This window comes from Carya illinoinensis, chromosome 2 (assembly GCF_018687715.1).
Source record: "Carya illinoinensis cultivar Pawnee chromosome 2, C.illinoinensisPawnee_v1, whole genome shotgun sequence".
NCBI classification, from domain to species: domain Eukaryota; kingdom Viridiplantae; phylum Streptophyta; class Magnoliopsida; order Fagales; family Juglandaceae; genus Carya; species Carya illinoinensis.
Window position 1 is genome coordinate 36,815,155 of NC_056753.1, and position 19,709 is coordinate 36,834,863.

The 19,709-nt window shown below is 37.4% G+C and overlaps 4 protein-coding genes across 4 annotated transcripts; 2 read left to right on the forward strand and 2 right to left on the reverse strand.

The window, feature by feature from the left end:
* Positions 1-4,493: 4,493 nt before the first annotated feature.
* On the reverse strand, positions 4,494-6,402 carry LOC122301516 (alcohol acyltransferase 9-like). The gene has a single exon (XM_043112909.1). The coding sequence runs from the start codon at positions 5,891-5,893 to the stop codon at positions 4,571-4,573; it is 1,323 nt and encodes a 440-aa protein (XP_042968843.1). The 5' UTR covers positions 5,894-6,402; the 3' UTR covers positions 4,494-4,570.
* Positions 6,403-10,405: 4,003 nt separating this feature from the next.
* Positions 10,406-11,852, forward strand: LOC122301517 (pentatricopeptide repeat-containing protein At3g56030, mitochondrial). The gene has a single exon (XM_043112910.1). It carries the CDS (start codon positions 10,624-10,626, stop codon positions 11,644-11,646), a length of 1,023 nt encoding a protein of 340 aa, XP_042968844.1. The 5' UTR covers positions 10,406-10,623; the 3' UTR covers positions 11,647-11,852.
* A 3,014-nt stretch (positions 11,853-14,866) lies between these two features.
* Positions 14,867-17,864, forward strand: LOC122301518 (trihelix transcription factor ASIL2). The gene is made up of 2 exons (XM_043112911.1): positions 14,867-15,967; positions 17,508-17,864. Exons 1-2 carry the CDS (start codon positions 15,187-15,189, stop codon positions 17,519-17,521), a joined length of 795 nt encoding a protein of 264 aa, XP_042968845.1. The 5' UTR covers positions 14,867-15,186; the 3' UTR covers positions 17,522-17,864.
* Positions 17,865-18,780: 916 nt separating this feature from the next.
* On the reverse strand, positions 18,781-19,704 carry LOC122301519 (LOB domain-containing protein 21). The gene has a single exon (XM_043112912.1). The coding sequence runs from the start codon at positions 19,568-19,570 to the stop codon at positions 19,040-19,042; it is 531 nt and encodes a 176-aa protein (XP_042968846.1). The 5' UTR covers positions 19,571-19,704; the 3' UTR covers positions 18,781-19,039.
* Between the last annotated feature and the right edge of the window lie 5 nt (positions 19,705-19,709).

Sequence of the window (19,709 nt, forward strand, 5' to 3'; positions counted from 1 at the left end):
TCTTTGAAAAAGAGTTTTGAGAATCAGACACCAATGATAGTGGATCCCGATAGCATACCTTTACAACCCAACTTGACCTATGAAGAGAAGCCAATGCAAATTCTTGACTGGAAAGATAAAGAGTTGCGGAACCGTAAGATCCCATTGGTCAAAGTACTTTGGCAAAATCATAATATTCAAGAGGCGACTTGGGAGAAGGAAGTTGATATGCGAGCCAAGTACCCCCAGTTGCTTGACATCTAAATTCAGTCTTGCAGAGTTGTTTTGGGCTTTTGCTTAATTGATACTTTGTGGTTCACTTGTACTGGACTGACAATATCAGACGTTGTACTTCGTTATTCGAATATCAATAAAGTATATGTGTTTCCTTAACTTTTGAATTGTTATTTCTTACTTACTTCGATTTCGAGGACGAAATTTTTTTTTAGGAGGGGAGATTGTAACAGCCCGCTAGAAATTCAATTGTGAAATTTCTATTAACTTTAGGAATCTCGTGAAAAACCCATAAGTTTTCACGAATCCATTAATCGTATAGGTTTTTGTCTAACTACATAGTTAGTGTTATTATTTACTATGGTATCAGAAGTGTATTTTTTATTATTGGAGATAGTTAGAAGTGTCAAAATGTATTATGGTTTGTGCCATTAGACTCGGAGGGTTATTTAAAGTCTTATGGCGCAATAACATTTTTTCATATTTTCGGACAAAACGTCTGTTCAAAACTGTAGATATTATTGGATAAAAAGAAATATCTTGAGGTAATTTTCGTGAATATTATTGGGTAAAAATATTTTGAGTTGATTTTTATAGATATTATTAGATAAAAATATCTTAAGTTGATTTTTGTAGATATTATTGGATAGAATATTATGAGATAATCTTTTATAGATATTTTGGGTAGGAGAAAACCACACTTAACTCTCAACTCCGGCCTTATCACCTCCCTTATCTCGTCCATAAATGTGTCCAGCCAGCACCCATGAACTTATCTTCAATTACTCCTTCTAATAAAAGATTATCAAACACTCTCTCTCGGACAGATTTTAGGAGATCTTTTATATGCCCATTTCGAAGCTGTTGTAAGTGTTTTATCATAAAGTATCCTTCATATAAGTTGTTCCTTTTTGAGTCTAATTTACATGGATATCTTATTTGCCCCATTTTAAGATCATTTGGTCAGTCAAATATTGTGTAAACTATAGAAAGGTCATTCTGAGAGATAAACTGGAGAATATGTTATAGTTTGGAGTTTTTGACCAAGCTAATGGATAGATATTGGTCCGAAATTTTTATGGAGTATTGTTAACATGTATATGTGACTATTGGTTGAGGATTTTTACATGATTAAAGGTTTTGATGAACGATGTTCTTAGATTTAGAAACTTAGAAACTGGAAGAGGAAAAACAGTTTCTGTTTTGAGAAAGTTTAACTCTTTGGTGGTCTAAACCTATTCTAATGACTTTGATAATTTTATTGGAGGATCCTAAACATCTTATATACATGTTATATTATTATTTTGAAGATATTTGATATTAGTTTCAAAGATATGAAATTTTATGCAAAGAGATATTCAAATAAGTCAAAGTGTGGATATTCTTGGCTAAATTTATGTTTTGGTTAATTTCTAACCATATGATCTTGAATTAGAAGCTTATATATGTTTTAGGACATCTTTTTAAACCATGTGATGGTTTGGTTTGAAGATCATATATTTATAAGTCATAGATCAAGAGATTTATCAAAACTAGTTGAGGGAAAAGTTTATGTTTTTGGACTAAGTGTAAAACCAAAAACTCCAAATGTTATTTTGTGATTTTGGTGACTTTAGTTTGATGATTTAAAGCATGGTTGATGTTAGGATGATATTATGAATATGTTAGAAGTAAGATTTGATTTTTTGAAATTCTTGGAGATGTTTTGATTTAAGGTCAAAACTTGTGATTCAAGTGCTTGGATCTTTTTACAAAAAAGTTTGGTGTTGATTATTAGCTTTTTCTAAATGGATGTTTTAAGTATGGTTTTGAACTTAGGATTGGAAGATGTTTGTTGCAAAATTTTGGTTTAAGCATGAGTTTTGAAGTTGGAAGGAATTGCAACAAAAATAAAGGGAAATGGCCTATGGATGTTTCGACCATAGTGTGTTCTTCATAGTTGTGTTTTGTTTTAAATTTTTCTGAGTTGATATTTAAGTTTAGGACAAGATTTACATGAGGAATGTAAATTTTGGAAACTTTTGGAGTTAGTATGCAAAATCCTTAAGTTATGGGTAAAACGGTCATTTTCCCACATGTAGAGAGTAAAATGAAAATTTTACTCTTTAAGTTAGTATTTTCCATATTTTAAATTATTAGTGATTTAGTTCTAACTTTTAGAATCACTAATTACAGTTCCTCGTGATCGCACTTGAAGTTTTATAAGAAACGCGGAGATCGAGGTAAGTTAGCTTTTAACTTACTAGCAGTCTACTGTGTATGTGTGCTAAGTAAAAAAATTACAGTGTATGTATGTATGTTATCATATATGTCATGACATGCCAAATTATCATGTAATTGTCTATTATACAGAATTTATTCTGTCATCAATTTTTATCTGTTACACAATATATTCTGTCATGTATTACTATACATTACAAATATGTCATGCTAAATATGTTGTTTGTTATATGTTATGCCATGTTACGAAATGTTACTATCTCAAGTTGGTTATGTATTTCAAATTATATTCAAGTCACGTTATGTTACATCAGGGTTTCAGTCCTTTCATATTCCAGTCACGTTTCATCTTGAGTATATTCAGTTTATGTAGAATACATGGGGCCACAACAACTGTGGAGTATGTATTTAACTACATAATGATGTATAGAATACATGGAGCCACAACAACTGTGGAGTATGTATTTACACATAGAATACATGGGGCCACAACAACTGTGGAGTATGTATTTTTAATGTTAAGTCAAGTTTGTGTAGAATACATGGGACCACAACAACTGTGGAGTATGTATTTACACGTAGAATACATGGGGCCACAACAACTGTGGAGTATGTATTTTTCATGTTAATTCAAGTTTCAGAGCAAGTTCATGCTAAGTCAAGTTTCAGATCAAGTTCATGTCAAGTCAAGTTCAGTTCATGATTCAATTTAAGCTATGTCAATTATGCTATGTTGTACGCTAAGTTGTGCTTTAATTACTTATAAATTTGATTATGCATTTATGCTTTTACTGTCATACATGCATCATTAGTCTGTATGAAAGTTTTTTGTTCACTTGCTGAGATTTGTAATCAAATCTCACTGTGGTAGTCCCAACTACCATTCCCCCCGAATGGTAGATCTTGTTACAGGACCTGAAGGAGGATCAGGAGCTGACCAACTAGACACAGTCGACTGAACGACGGTGCGTCGTTAATGTTAATATAGTAGTTAAATTACTACTTGTACGATGGAGTTGCATCTCCAGTACTTTTGGATCATAACTATTTTGGAATAGTGCTGTGATCTTAGTTATTCAATGGATCTTTATGTATGAAGTATGTTTTAAGTATTGGGATATTTTCAGTTTGGTGCATAGTATTGCTAAAGAAAAAATTATCCGCTGCGAATATTGCATAATGTTAGATGCATGTTAGGATTATTGCATCTTATATGTCATGAACGGGGGCAGGTAACCTTGTGTTGCATGTCTCGACGCTTCAAATGTCCGTCCGATCCCAAACGGAATTTGGGGGCGTCACATCCAGCCTCCACCTTGAGCCTTCCTCCTCTGAATTGAAATGAAACTCAAATCTGGCGTGTGACCAAGCTAGGTCTCCTCCTTTGAAAAGAGAAGACAAGGAAAAAAACAGTGTCCTATCACACAACCTCCATCATGTACTTTCCAAAGGATTTGAGAATCGCTATCGAGAAAAATTATTTTAGAATAAGAAAATAATACAGTGTTCATCAATTTTCAGAATCCTAATCTGAAAAGATCTTAGGATTGTATTATATTTCAACATCATAGCAACCATGGTACAAGAGAGTTTGTGGTCTATAGAAAAAAGTTAACCAGATGATTTTTCATTCGTATGAGGAGTTTCAGGAGGTGCAGTTTCTGGGAGAGGATGAGCGAGATGAGGGGGAGAGTGGGCTGAGAGTGCTAGTGGGGGGATGCTGACAACGGAACGAGGGAGGGAACGAAAAGCGAAAAGCTAGGGAGAGATGACTATTTCTCAAAAATCAAATATACGTTCGGCTGGGAGCGGAAAGCTGAAGCTGGGAAATAGAAAGTTGGAGATAATTTTATCATGAGTAATGCTACATACAGTCATTTTTGCACACTCCCTACGCATTCCACTGATATGATTGGCTGGATTAATTTTTTTTAATACACAACCAATCATATCACTGGAGTGTACAAAAGAGTCCGTAAAAATGACTGCACATAAAATTTTTCTTTTATCATTACACCAGCGTCACATATGGTGTGCGTTCGACTTATCTCAAAGACGACTGTTCTCAATATTTTCTCTTTATTTATTGGCCAGGTAATTACAAAAGTCAATGCATAAAATAAAAATCTAGTAGCCCTCACGAGTATGGACTCCTGACAAAATAAATGTACTTGTCGAAGGCACTGTTGGGGACTGCTACCATCACCTTCACAGTGTCCCTCTGATCAACGACAGGCAAAATCAGGCAATACCTATCACAGCAAATGGGTCCTACGTGATTTGGCCTTCCCATCCCAAAGTCAACCTTATCTAACCCTAGCCTTGACCATTGTGACACAATGAGTACGCCTACCGAGTCAGGACATGCCATAGACTCGGTCACCGATTCCGCCACACTTCTTACGTACTCGGTGTCCACTCGATCTTTGGCGTTTTTAACCAACGCTGTGGCGTAGCCTAAACCCTTTTCAACCAGATCTTTAACGCTGGTTTGCGCACAACCTAGCACAAACGCGTTGCCGTAGTATCCACTGGGTAGACTCGGCTTGACTCTATCACGAAAGTTGACACTGAACAGGATCTTCAAAATTTGGTTTGAAGGTAAGTTCAGTGCTTTCGCCCAGCTCCTCCAGACGTGCGCTGAAAGAACCTCGAACGAAGTGTAGGATGACTCCGTGGGTCGACTCGACGAAGTTATAGCGAGATTCTTGAGCTCGTTCAGAGACCTTTCATTGAAGGTGATTGAAGTGGGTGCAAGCCTTTCGTTGGAGAAGCGATCCAGAAACCCACATAGGTCAGGGACGCGGTTGAACTCGTGGTGAGTCATCGAGTTATCGCATGGAGGCCTTACGAGTAGTGGGTCGAGAAGCTGGCGTTCCCAGACAGGCATCGGTTTTAGTTCGGCAAGTCCGCGTTTCCCAGAAGCCAACTCAGCGAGCGAGTTGAGAAACTCGGCACTACCAATTCCATCGCAGAGACAATGGTTGATTCCAACACCCAACGCCGCTGCTCCGTCCTTCAGCCACGTCAGCTGGACAACAAGAGGTGGGGCCCCTTTGAGAACATCCGCCACATGGAGGGACAATAGCTTCCTCTGCTGGTTGACATACTTTGGAGCTGTTTCAAAGTCGATAATTGTGTGTCTATCAGAGATGGCCTCAATGAATAACGCACCCTGGGCTCGGCACACCACCTCGAGGCTCGAACCATCGCGCTTAGCCCTGACTCTTCCGGCTAAAGGATAGTATGGCACCAAGGCTTTTGCTAGCGCAGCCTTAAGACGAGACGCGGTCACACCATGGTCCAAACCCGGGCCAGCCCGGTAGACCAATAGATACTCGATGGTGAAGCGAAGGAAGAGCTGGGAATCAATAGATGAGAGCGTTAGGACACAAGCTGGAGTTGGCTCACACGGGGTAACGATGGCGGCCTCTTTGACATGCACAGAGCTGCTTCCCATTTGGTTGTTTAGTTTGATGCTGGAACTCTGCGGGTTTGTCTGGAGCCTTCTCCGAAGTGGGCTAATATTTGTGTACGTGTGGTTGTGCGTGGATGGATTTGGGATCCCTTATCAAGGCAAGCATTTTCTTCCCAAGCAAACACAGGAAAATCAAAAGGCAAAATCAAACAAATATAATTGTGAAAGACGGATGACCCATGTTTATCCTTTCTTTGTCTAACTGTGAAAGATTTGGGCCAAGATTCTCCGAGCGTTGCTTTATGGAAACAATGAATATCAAAACAAAATATTAACAGCTTGGCAATGCTTTCTGTCTGTTCGGGGGAGGGATAGACATCACTTTCTCTCTCTATAATTTCTCAATATCTCTCTAACAAGTGTCTACCTTTAACTTCCAATTTGCGTGGTGCTCTTCATGCGTAATATTTTTTTAAGAAGTTGATGGACGTGCTCGCTGATGCCTGTCTACTTCATGATGATCTGTTCATGGGCGTGGTAACTTTAGCAAAAAGAGTGATAAATTAAACACAGGTGATGAGAACATGCATTTTGGTGACTCGGAGGCATTTTCTGGATTATTTTATGCAATTTCTTGATTGTTGTTTTGGTTTATTTTCCTTGGAACCGATTTTAGGAACATACACATGATGAGCTAATTGGTGTATATATAGATGGCACCGTACATGTGAGGATTAGGCTGTACTCAACCGGGTACGGACCCATATCTGCCTAACCTAATAAATATATAGTTTCCTATAATAATTGAAAAGTACTATTTAAATTAGAAAAAAATGGGGCTCTTGATCAAATTGATTGCTTCCATGCAATCTTTTGATAAACTGTGTTTTGCAAGCTAAATATTGGCGTGGGAGTAGTTTCGATCTTTGGCATCTTCACAATATCTTTTGGCCCAGCCTCTTTAATTCCATCCTTAAAAGTTCATGTCAATACACGTCTCCACGATTTCCTTAATTATATATAAATAAGAGTATCAAGGCCGCATACATGATGAGAGCCCAGATCAAGCATATTAATTGGGACTCACTGTCTTAATTACATAAAGTCTTATCTCGTAGTTAACCAACGGTTCAAGCTAGCAGCTTAATTGGTACTAATGCAAAGCATCAAAACAGGTCATGAGTTGAAAAGATCAGAAGATAATACTCGATCGGGGATTCTGAGGACAGTTTAACAAAGGATTTCACTGATCATTATATATAGCTATATATATATCAACTAACAAATTAATTAAGCATCGTACGTCATTCCAGGTATATATATATATATATATATATATCTTAATTAATTTCCAATGCCTCTTGAGCTTGTTATTGACGTGTACATATAAATACTATTCATTACAAAAAATGTCAACTCAGTTGTACGTACGTATCACCACTTATATTAACTGTGATAGCCGATAATTTCTTACAAGTATTAATAATCATGCCTTCCTAGCTAATTAATTTGTACATAACGCTAGCTAATAACTTGAAGATCACTCTTATTTGTTGGCGGGCACGATATTGATGGGCTGCATGTCGTTGACTACATACGTACGCACTTCGTGATCTGATCTTGTTGATGATTCTCTCAATTCAATCCCTTACCGTTGATCATCAAAATGAAGTACTGAGCGCATCATCGAATATCATGCATATCCATAGCCTTACATTATACTTCATATTGAACAAGGCCGGGGATCGAGGCATCAACTAGCTACCTAGCTAGCATGCCAGTTTCATGTCCGGACGGTGGAGGCGGCTAGACCTTTTTCTATCAATTTAACGGTGACCATGGTCGCATTAAAAGCATCCCCACCACAAACTTAAAGCTTTATTAGCTTTGCCGCCTCGTACGTGGATTGCACTTTCTAAGATTCGATCGGGTATTAGATCTAAATTAAGCTAACGAACTGTCAATTGGGTTTCAAGAATTAGACTACACTTAACAATTTCTTTTTCTGTTTTTTTCCCACTTTTATATTTAGTTTCTCTAATTACGTAACGGCAAGAATGTCATTTTTAATTACATATAAATATATATGGTTTTATTCCCTAGCCTGTTCATCAACGAGACTACAGTTAGAATATGCATACCATTCGATATAAAGCAAATCCAAAGATACTGACTATTAATTATTTTAAACGGATACCTTTCCAGTCCATAGATAATTAATACTCTTTTGTTTAATTGAGGTGACGTATATGGTGCTACATATATAAGAATACAATCGAGACATGTTGACTTGGTAATTTATTCTCGTTAATTATATTATATGTTAATTACTGTCACGAATTGCTCTTCCAAACCCTTCTATATATTAATTTATTATTATTATTATTTTCCCCAGTACGTTTCTCCTTTAATTCTAATCGAATCCATGCATTTGCTTGCAAGTCGACCGACTATTAAATATGTTTAATTTCTTTCGTTATTATATATACATGGGGTCCGGTAAGAAAAGAAGCCACAACTTAGAATATCGTAGGTATATATGTTTTTGGATTTTGCTCCTAAATGATTTAAGTATGTTCCAAGGATATATGTACGATCGACTTCATGTTACTTTTGTCGTTTTTCGAGCTAGGATCGTATATATTGTTGTGAAGGTCATATAAAGTCGTATCTTAATTTATATATTTTGGAAGGCACAGGGTTTTATGTGGAGGGAGTTTCAAATGCTAACCTAAAGGATGGCACCGTCAAGCATCTAGTTGCCCTTTATTCCTCCTGCAGATATGGATCACTTCCTCTTTCACAAAAAGGGTTCGTGAAATCGTATGATTCGGGCCATTTAGTATTAATGATGGGACTTCATTTTTTGTGGGGAATATGCTTGAATTTATTCCTAGGATCATCTGCTTTATACCGATGGACTTGATCTAGAGATGGTTGAAGTTTTTTCCCCTCTTTTAATGATCAATTTCTCATTAAATTAATATAGAAATTCAAAGGGTTTGAATCTCTATCAACACCTAGTTACAATGAATGCAGTCCGTAAAAATAAATTTTCAAAAAAATATGACAATGGAATAAATTAAAAGTTTGGCTTGGAATGATATTCTTTTCATGTCAAGATGAGTAAAGAACCATTAAAAAAGATAAATTTTCATGCAGTTCCTTTCATTAATTGTGTGTCTATATACTTGTCATGTCTCTGTGCCTCACTTCTTTTTTGTGTTCTTTCCTATTGCTCAAAAGCTCGTGGGCTCCTTATCTTTTTTCCCCTATTTTTTTTTACTGGTAAAAAAGAAACTGTGATTGAGAATCACATCCAAAAGTGTCAAAATACATAGAACCAAATTTTGAAAAAAATATACAAAAATATAAGAAAGAGAGAAATAAAATAAAATAAAAAAGAAGATAAAGAGCTGCCGACAAACTTCTGAGCAATAAGGAAATAAAATAGCGGAGACACAAGACGAGTGGAGTAAAAACGGTGCCTAAGACTAGAGGCGCATGATGGTTGGAAGAAAGGTAAAGGGAGAGTTGTTTTTTTTTTTTTGGTTGGGGGGGGGGGGTTCTTTTGTCCTCCCTGGAGCACCGACAAACGGTGGTGAGAGAACCTAACACGGAAGTTAGGGAACCGAACAAGTTGGTGGAGGAGAAAAAAGCAAGTTGGAGATGTGCAATCTTTTTTTATCCTCCTTGATCCTCTCCTCCTTTAACAGATATCTTTTATTTTGTAGACAAGCAGCCATTGTGACAGAACCCATCACGTCTTTTCACAAAAAGCCAAAAAAAACTCAGACAGAGATATATGTATTTACAAGGACTCCGATTTTGAGTATCTTATGAAGAGAATTTGAGGTTATTGTGACACGGAATATTAGTTCTGACCGACTTTGAGGATAAGGGTAGGGGTACAGTACCATATTTGTGTACATACATTTATAAGACTGATCAAAAGTGGCTTTTCTCATATATATGATCATAGAGTTCAACATTTACTCTTTTTAACTTCCCCGAAAACGGGTGGGTGTAAGGGCCATCCCGTCCGACTGAGTATCTATCATCCATGATTCCCCACGCCCTTGGTTTTGAGGTTCATCTGTTTCAAAGTAGCGGGGCCTCCTGATTTGCCAAAAAATTTCTTGCAGGGTTATTTACGTCCATTCCGTCATGTCTCTTTTACAACTTGGGTCTGAGTTTCAAAAGCGGCTCTCTCTATCATGAAAGAAACTGAGGCCCATTCACATTGCGAAGTCTATTTCCGTGATTTTCATTAAGCGTGTGGCTCTTGGAAAGTCTATTTCCATGATGCTAGCTGGCTCTACGAAATTCTCTCCCAAATTTGAGTTGGCCCTCCTGATATTTATCCATATGAGAAATGATATTTATAGTTGTGATTGTGCAAATAGCGTGCAGTCACTTTGAAGAAAATGAATTAATATAGGACCTACATAAAAAAAAATTACATTTTTAATCGTGGACCTTACTCTTTTTCAAAGCGATTGCACGACATTTATAATTTTACAACTGTATGTAATATTTTTGTATACATATATAGCCTATGAAAAAAAGAATGGGCTCCGTTCTGCACTAACCAGCCCTTTTAGTACAAGTTGTTGAGATCCTTTCCATAAGAATTTTTCGACCATGTGCAGTAATGCTATACCTAATGGGCTTGATCCAAAACAGCCCAATCCGCAGAAATAAGCTATTTCTTCCCTAAAACCCTCCTGCACTCTTGTATTCTCCGTCACAAGACTCCCAAACCCCAAGGAATGTCGCTTTTCCACAAGCTTCCACACAAACCTCATAGTCTCCTTTCTATCCTTCTCCTCGGCACCCGGTCTTTTACTACTCGAAACCCTAATCCTAACTCATTCCCTGATGAGCCGACCTCTGCCTACTATGACGAACTGGTCCTCGCCGCAGGCCGTTCCAGAGACTTCGAAGAGCTCCGCCACCTCCTCAACAAGCGCATAAGGGACGGTTGCTTCAACACCTCCAAAACGTTCAAGTTCATCTCCAACAACGACGCCTCCCTGTCCATACTCGACAACCTTTCTCAGACCCTAGCTCGCCTCGACAAAGGGTTACCCCAGCAAAGTGCGCACAATTCGCTCATCTTGCGACTATGCAAATTGGGTCGAGTCGAAGAGTCCCTGCGCCTGATCGACACGATGGCGCGCGGGGAATACGGTTTAAATGCGTCTAGTTTTCACCCCATCCTGAACGTGCTCACGAGGAAAAAGGAAATGGAGGCCGCATGGGGCGTGATAAGCCTGATGAGAAAATATCAGATCCCGCCGGATCTGACGGCCTATAATTACTTTCTGATGGCGTACTGTTTCTCCGGAGATTTGACTGCGGCGGCCGAAGTGCTAACAAAAATTTTGGGTGAGGGGCTGAGAGCGGATACGCGTACGTACGACGCGCTATTGTTAGGCGCGTGTAAGGTGGGGAAGGTGGAAAGTGCTCTGGCGTTGCTGCGGAGGATGGTTGACGACGGAGTACCGATGCTATTGTCCACGCACATGTACCTTATAAATGCGCTGTTGCGGATGGGGTATTACGAGCAAGCGATAGAGTATGCGAGGTGTTTTGCTGGGAAGGACACGTGGCTGGACTGCAACATATTCGGGTGTTTGGCTGGCAAGCTCAAAGAGTCGAGGAGGTTCGATGAAGCGAAGTTGATACTGGAGGAAATGAACCGAAGGGGCTTGAAGATGGGCGATAAACTGAGGGACTTTTACAGTCTCAATGTTAAAAAGATAAAAGGAGCTGATAAAGAAGATACATAATTTCGAGCGTGATCATTGAACTGCTTGTGATAGATTGATCGACGTCTGAGGCCGTAGATTGATTTTACAAAAGATGATGAGAACGTGAATTCCCAACCATTTATGCCTTAGGAGAGATCTTTCCTATTTTGTGGCGAAGAAATTTATAAAGAAAGCCAATGCTGAAACAGAATTGTCTATAAATATACTATTTTTGACCTTTTGCATATTCTATTTAAAATTTGATCTCATATTGACTTGTCCATCTATTTATCTATAATGAGCTGTGCTACAGAAAAGCCTCCTGAACTGCACGAAATGATATGTGGATAAGTTAAGTTAAGAAGGAAAAACTGTAAAACAAAACAAAAATCAAAATCATTTGCCCTCTCTGTTGCACCTCAGAGTCACTTGACATTTGCGCTGCCCTCTTATTGCAGTACTGAGAAGCCTATCGTCCTAAAGAAGGTGAACATTGGAAACATTCAGACTACCAGTATCTGTATTACTCTCAATATTAGATTCTGATTTTCTTGTTTAAGAGAGAGAACGAAAAATTTTAGTATCCCCACCATAAGGTAACAAAAATAATAATAAAACATGGTTAGACAAAAGTTGATATATTCCTATGTTATGGGCTATGGAGGTGCTGGAGTGGAAGCTTGGAAAGGGCAAGGTGTAGAGTTGCAGCTGTTACTGTGGGAAGCGAGGTAGTTGTTGGTTGTTGGGCTATAAGTGAGAAGGATTGATACGCAGTCGTTTTAGTGTGTGTGTGATTGTTGTGTTTTAGTAGAACATTGTTGTTTTATGTTTCCTTTTATGTTTTCCTTTTCATTAAGTCAAACGCTGTTGTTTACTTCTTTTAGTGTTGAATTAGTTTTCTGCGTCGTTCGTATATCTTTATTCACTATAAATACAATTGAAGTTGGAGGAAAAGGTCTTCAACGAGAATTTGATCAATTCTGAGTTTCTTCTCATTTTTCCTTATTCTTCTTCTTCCTCTCCCTTTGAGAGTGATTCTCTCGAAGCCTCTTACAGTGTTTGAGCTCATTACATCCTAAGACTTTTGTAAGGCATGCTGTAGCATGTCTCACTTGCATAAATGGATTTGGAAGCAATTTTCTTGGAGCCTCAGTCAAATCTCTCCCCGAAATTTTTTTCCCATAAAGTTCTAAGATTTCCATCAATTGTAGCAAGAAATTTTCAAACAGTCTATAACATGAAGCAATGAAACTCCTTGCAGAAAAAAGGAATCTATCGTTTGCTCTCTATCGAGAAGCAAATAAATGAAGGAAACAAAAAAGAGGGTCGTCTCTGGTAGACCAACAAAGGAAAGCAAAGAATTCAATTTAACTAAAGGTAAAATCACAAACCAAATTCATTCCTGAGTTAGCTTAAATGTAGCATGCAGCAAACCAAGCCAACTGCTGGTGTACATAACACAAATGCTCCCAAACAAATAGCATATGTTCCTAACAAATCATTAGTACAGTTAATGTAGTATAAGGTCATAACAACAAATGTTCCAACGTCAATAGCTGTAGAGATTTGAGGTAGGCGATGGTTCGGGATGCAACATTTTCCAACGATTTATGAGGATGTGCAAAGGAATACCTGCGACGGAGGAGGTGGCTTTGCATGAGGATAAATCGATGAAAGAATTAGTTTTTTGGTTGAGATGATGGTTAGGATACAAAAAGATAGAGACTCAACCGTGAGAATGTCTAAGCACTTTATCGTTACATATATTAAATAGATTAACGTTATATATCACAATTTTATTTTATTAAATAAGATGTGATTTATTTATTATTATTAAAAAAATTATATAATAAATACTTATTTAATAATAATAAATATATCACGTTATATTTAATAAAATAAAAATAAAATAAGAGAATTTTCCTTTTGAGTCACCGTTTTGAAGATCCAAAAATCAAACTATGTCTACCTCAATGCAGGCTGATTTTGACTTTACAGTACTTTTGCCTGCACCACGGTACATATAGCTGAGAACTGGGCTACAATTTTAGCACTGATTTTGAAGATATATAGATGAATAATACTAGATCCAGCTCCCAGCTTTTTATTTTATTTTATTTTTATTTTTTTCTTAATAGTTAAGAAAAAATTATTTAATATTATTGTAAATTTTTTATATTTTTTTAAGTATTTAAAAGTATTAAAAAAATAATATAAAAATAAATAAATAATTTTTTTTTTTTTGGACCTAGCGGGAGGTCCAGTGGGAGCCCCCAGCGATGGCCGTAGCAAGGTTTTATAAAGATATGGACTGGTGAGCACACTTCGATTCTGCTTGATCACTGAGATTTTTTATATGAGAATTTTGAGTTTTAAGATTAAATATTAAAATATTATATTTTAATATTATTATTATTTTAAAATTTGAAAAAGTAAGAAAAAAGTTAAATTATTCATTATATTTTATATGAAAATTTGAAAAAGTTGTAATGATGAGATAAAAATTTTATATTTGAGATAAAAATTCTTTGTAGCCAAACATTACCTTCGACTTTTCAAAAAGAATTTCTAAACTTATATATTTGCATTTTTATTTTTATTTTTTGAGCATCACATCGGTATTTTTAAATTACTTTTTATTTTTAAATTTAACTCATTTTATTAAAATTTGGCCCACATTAAATTAGTCAATTCCTTTTCATTTTAAATATGAGTTAAAATAATTTCATTTTTTTCTTTAAAGATGAAAAGTCGTGTAATAAGTCTATATTAATTTTTATTAATTTTATATTTTTTTCTTATGTTATTTTGTTATATTTTAAGATTATTATATTATATATATGAGATTTTTATAGATTGTATATATAAAATTTTTATTTATATATGAGATTTTATCATATATATATATATATGAGATTATTATATTATAAATTGTTGAATTATGAAAATGATAATAGATATGATTGTCAGAGTTATTGAAGATTAGAAAAATAAAATAAAAAATTTATTTAAAAATATAAATTTATTACAAAAATATAAATAATAAAAAAATAATATTTTATTATTATAGAAAATATAATCACTAATTCAAATTAAATTTAAAGTATTAAGTGATTAATTAAAAATTAAAAAATTATATATTCTTCAAATTTTAAAACTGAGATAGCTAATCAAATTTAAACCGTCTAAATTTGGACAATGTTCAAATTACTATATGAACGACAGATTGGTGATGATTGACACCCATCCATCCGGCCTCCGAAATACGAGTGCCGGCCACGAATGTGAAATTTATTCGAGTGTCGAAAGGAGTGGGGTCTTTTTGGTGATGATACATGTGCAAAACACAGGAGGTTAAAAAAAAAAGAAATTCTTATATGTAATAAAGTCGTTCCGTCCAACTGCAATACGGGAGCTGACGTCAGCGCCGGTCACAATGCACGGCCAATTTCACCTTGCCTCCAAATCCGAAGCTTCACATTCTTCCATTCCCTCCCAACCCACCAATACCTCCGGCGTGCTTAGCACCGCGTCCACGACCTTCTTTAATCCTGTTTCCACGCCGGCCCGACCAAAAATATGGACCGCCCGAGTCCGCATACCCCCACTATCCGAACCCACATCGGTTCAGCCGGCGGTGGCGGACGGGAGGACTGTTGGAGCGAAGGCGCTACCGAGACACTAATTGAGGCCTGGGGAGACCGTTATGTCCAGCTCAACCGCGGTAATCTCCGTCAGAAGGACTGGAAGGAAGTCGCCGGCTCGGTCAATGGACGTCAAAACGGCCTAAAGCCCCGCAAGACGGACATCCAGTGCAAGAACCGGATCGACACATTGAAGAAGAAGTACAAGCTGGAGAAAGCCAAACCCTCTCCGTCCAAATGGCCCTTCTTTTACCGCCTCGACTCGCTTATCGGAACTAACGCCGTCACCAAGAAGCCCACCAACGTTGGTTTCACAGCCAAGTCCTCCAAACCGAAACCCAACCCTAACCCTAGCCCCGTGGTTTACTCTGGTGTTGGGTCCTCGGACAGTTCGCTTGGCGATGGTGATGATGACGACCACGAGGATGAAGACGACGAAGATGATGTAGGGTTTGATGGAAGAGTGGCAAGGAAGCATCGGATGGAGAGCGTAGACTTATCCGATGGGGCGGCGTGCAGGGAATTGGCGAGAGCTATATTGAAATTTGGGGAGATCTACGAGAGGATTGAGAGCTCGAAACACAAGCAGATGATGGAGCTGGAGAGGCAGAGGATGGAGTTTACTAAGGACCTTGAGTTTCAGAGGATGAATATGTTCATGGATGCCCAGTTGGAGATTGAAAAAATGAAGCGCCCTAAGTACGCGCAGGGCTCAGGTGACATTCTCAAAGATCTAAATTTTCAATCTTTATTGTTTGATGATTTAAATTTTCTTGGTGTTTAATTTGGAAAATAGTTAGTTGAATTGATTGTATTTTGATTATAATTTTGTTCTCAAATTGTAATTTGGAAATCCCCAGTTCAAATTGGAACAGGTCATCGCAAGTTCGCATATTGTGGGTTATTTTAGATTCTGATCGTATTTCGTAGGGATGGTGGAATTTGAAATTCCATTTTTCTCATATGATATTGTTTTTAGCCATTATTTGGTTTTGTTAGTGGGAATTATGAAGCAAAGTAATTAAAAAGGATAGTATGAGCCGGAACGGCTTTCGATTTTCCCTGCACTAATTTCAATGTATGTTGGTGTTGAATAGTTAATCTCATTGATTTAATGTTATTATGCTCAAAAGCTACAAGTAGTTTAGGTTGCACGACGTAATTTCGTTAAGCTGGTTGAATGGTTTTGTACCATTGATCGTAAGAAGCTCTCATGCTATGACAAGCATTTTCTTGCTTGTTCTGCATCAGCGTTTTTGGGAGCAACCTACTGTCTGCTAATGTTCCATATGCAGGTGGATGCTCATTTGCAAAAAGATACTTACTATTTTTTAAAACAAGATCAAAGGATTTTCCCTTTTTGTTTCTTGTTTGATGAGTTCCTTTTTTCTTAAATTTATGGGTTTGCATCATCAAGAAAGAGGTAAATATGCGGAAGTTTGATTTATGGGTTTGATTTCATTCATCTCTCAAGAGTTGGGAGTGGCTCTTGTTCTCATGACCAGTAACTTCTGGACCAATTAGTTTAATCTCCATTGTGGAATCATGCAAAGTGTTTTTATGTTATATTATTCTAGAACGTCTCCACTTATACAGTGATGGATCATCTGTTTTCGATATTTCCATCCATTAGTTTGTGATATGTGTGTGATTGACTGGTTTTTTTATTATAGGTTTTTCAAAAATGATTACTGAGTTTATTTTGAGTATGACGGCATTATCCTTATTAAAGTCAAGTACTAAGATTTGCACTTGGTCTTGAGTATAGTTAAGCTGCTTAAATTTGATCAGGCTGGACTGTGCAACCAAATCTAATGTAGTCCTTGTTAGGGTTATATTGTTAGTCGCAGGCGGTATGCCACGGCTCAGGTTGGCAGTTAAGCCCATTGACCTGGATAGCTGCTCTAGTAATTAGAAGCCATAAGCACATAGGGGTGTGAAGATGGATGGATGTATGCTTTATATTTGTACTGTTTGTGGTTCCGTGACTTAGAAATTTGTTATGCTGGGTACTCTATATATTATTAATATTATGTAGTTACTTTGATCGTAATTTTAGAGAGTTGTTATTGATATATAAGAGCAGAGAACTCCAATTAGTTACTGCATGGTATTTTGCTCTTATTGTTTAAATTTGCAAGTACAGCTTAAGGCCATGCCTTTAATGTCTTTCGAAGTTCATGAGGCTTGTAAAATTGAGATTGTTTTCCTATGAGTCTAACCAGGTTCTTTTGTTAATTTGCATGCCTTTAACAGGGAAGAAGCTATAAACTGAGATTGCAGAAGTGCTTTTTCACTCTACACGGAACTGCAGCTCGGTGATTTCTTTTGAAATCCACCTTTGAACTCTTCTGTTTACAGTATGCGTTGTCATGTTACTTGCAGTTTCAACTTCAAAGCATATGAAGACGGTGTGGCGTTGCTGTCCTCGCTGTGGTGTTCAGTGTACATTATGAGTTGTAGTATTGTCTTAAATTTTTTGTGCTTATGATGTATTTTTTAATCCCCGCATGTTTATGACCCGGTTTTATTCATGGATCTGAAAGTTTTTATGGTGAACTGACTAGTTTGTGATGCTTGTTTCTCACATGAAGGAAATTGATGTCGCTTCAACTTGCATGGGTCTTAAAATTATGTTGTCGGACTCCTGCCCATTATTGAGTAAAAAGATGAATAAGACAATACCTTACGAGTCACTACTCAGTAGGCCTTTTCTTTCCTTGAAGTTCTAGGATAATTATATATTTAAAATCTCTATTTAAAAAAAAAAAAAAAAAGGGAAGAAGAAGAAGAAAAAACAACGACAACAACAACGGAAAATCCAAAATGAGTTTCGATAGATTTTATGAACCAACATGAGGGATGTTGAAATAGAAACCGAGAAAGCTGTAATTTGGTAAACTATGAAGTATGAAGTATGAACGGGTCAACAATCGACAAGTCTTCTGCATTACTTTCCACGTTGCGTAATGATATCTTGTTTTGGTAGTTATGCCATCAGATGTTGAGAACGTTTTAGAGAGTTCCGAGCTTGTTAAAATGTATTTTTGATGATTGTAGTCACTTTTATGCCTGAAGATGGAAACAGGGTCATCATTTTTTTTTTCTTTTTCTCGTTGATTTAAAGGAGAGGAATCGATGTCTATTACGTGTTTCTAACTTTTGTAAGTATTACCATATTTGAGATGCATGTAGTGTACAGAGTCACTTTGGATTCGCATTGCAACGAATAATGCCAATGGCACGTTGTGGGGTTAGTGAAATCATGACACTGCTCTCTGTTGCTTGGAAACAGTGGGCACCGACTCTCACAGATTCCTACTTTTTGCTGGGTGCGAGTGCAACCGTGCAAGGCTAAAATATTCTGACTTTTATTGAATTTATTCTTTGGGATATATTGCTCGCGGTAGTTGAGATTGCTCAAGCTACTCTGCGTTCCATTAATTGCACTATGGTCGGCGGATCGTATGATTCGGATTGTGATTCGGATTGTGATTCAGATTGCCTTGTTTGTAAAGGATCAAAAAGGTAACAAAGGTAATACAGATACTAATCCATTTCAAAGAAAATCAAGCAATGCTTTGCAGCAGCTGAATTGCACGAGATCACTCTGGCTAATCATGATTTGTATCAATTTCTGCTTCCATATGCTCGGAGTTCCTTTAATTGGCATGGGATATTTACTTCATCTTCCCCCGTTAAGAACATATAGATGAAGGCATATTCTCAGATTTCCATGAGAGAGAGAGAGAGAGAGAGAGAGAGAGAGAGAGAGAGAGAGAGAGAGATCATAATACATAGGGGCTGTGGCCAAAATCATTGACCGGTCCATATTGGGTCAAATCAGATGAAGTCTGGCTGAAACCATAATTCAGGCCATTGCAAGCAGGAACATCAGGGTAAGGAGGCATGATAACGTGATCATCCCAGACAAGAGAAGAAGAACAAGATGAGGCTGATGATGATGAAGAAGCAGCATAGCGAGCAAGACAGGCTCTAGCAATGGCGAGGTCATGCTGTAGCTCAACCATCTTTCTTTGCAACAAAGTTATGGCCCCAATGCAACCGTAAACCGGGTCCCGAAGCCTTGCCTCGGCCTCATACGCCAGTGAATTCACGGTGTCCTCGCGTTGCTCCTCCGGCACTTCGGTGAGGATCTTGCTCACATTGCTTGCTCCAAATACCTTGTGAACATTGGCAAATTTCGAAGGCTCATCGGAGGAAAAGTAGGGTGCAAATATACATTTGGGAGTGCATCTTCTTTTCAACAATTTGCAAGCTGCACAAGAAGAAGATGAACGGGGCTCATGACCCTTCATGCTTTCCCCACATCCACTTCTTGTGCCCAATGTCCAATTCTCCTCTCAACTACCTCGTATTTATAGCCTCGTGCTTACCATAATTGTCTGTGTTTTCATGTCTTAATTAAAGTAGCTCGGTTGCTAACAACACCCAAGT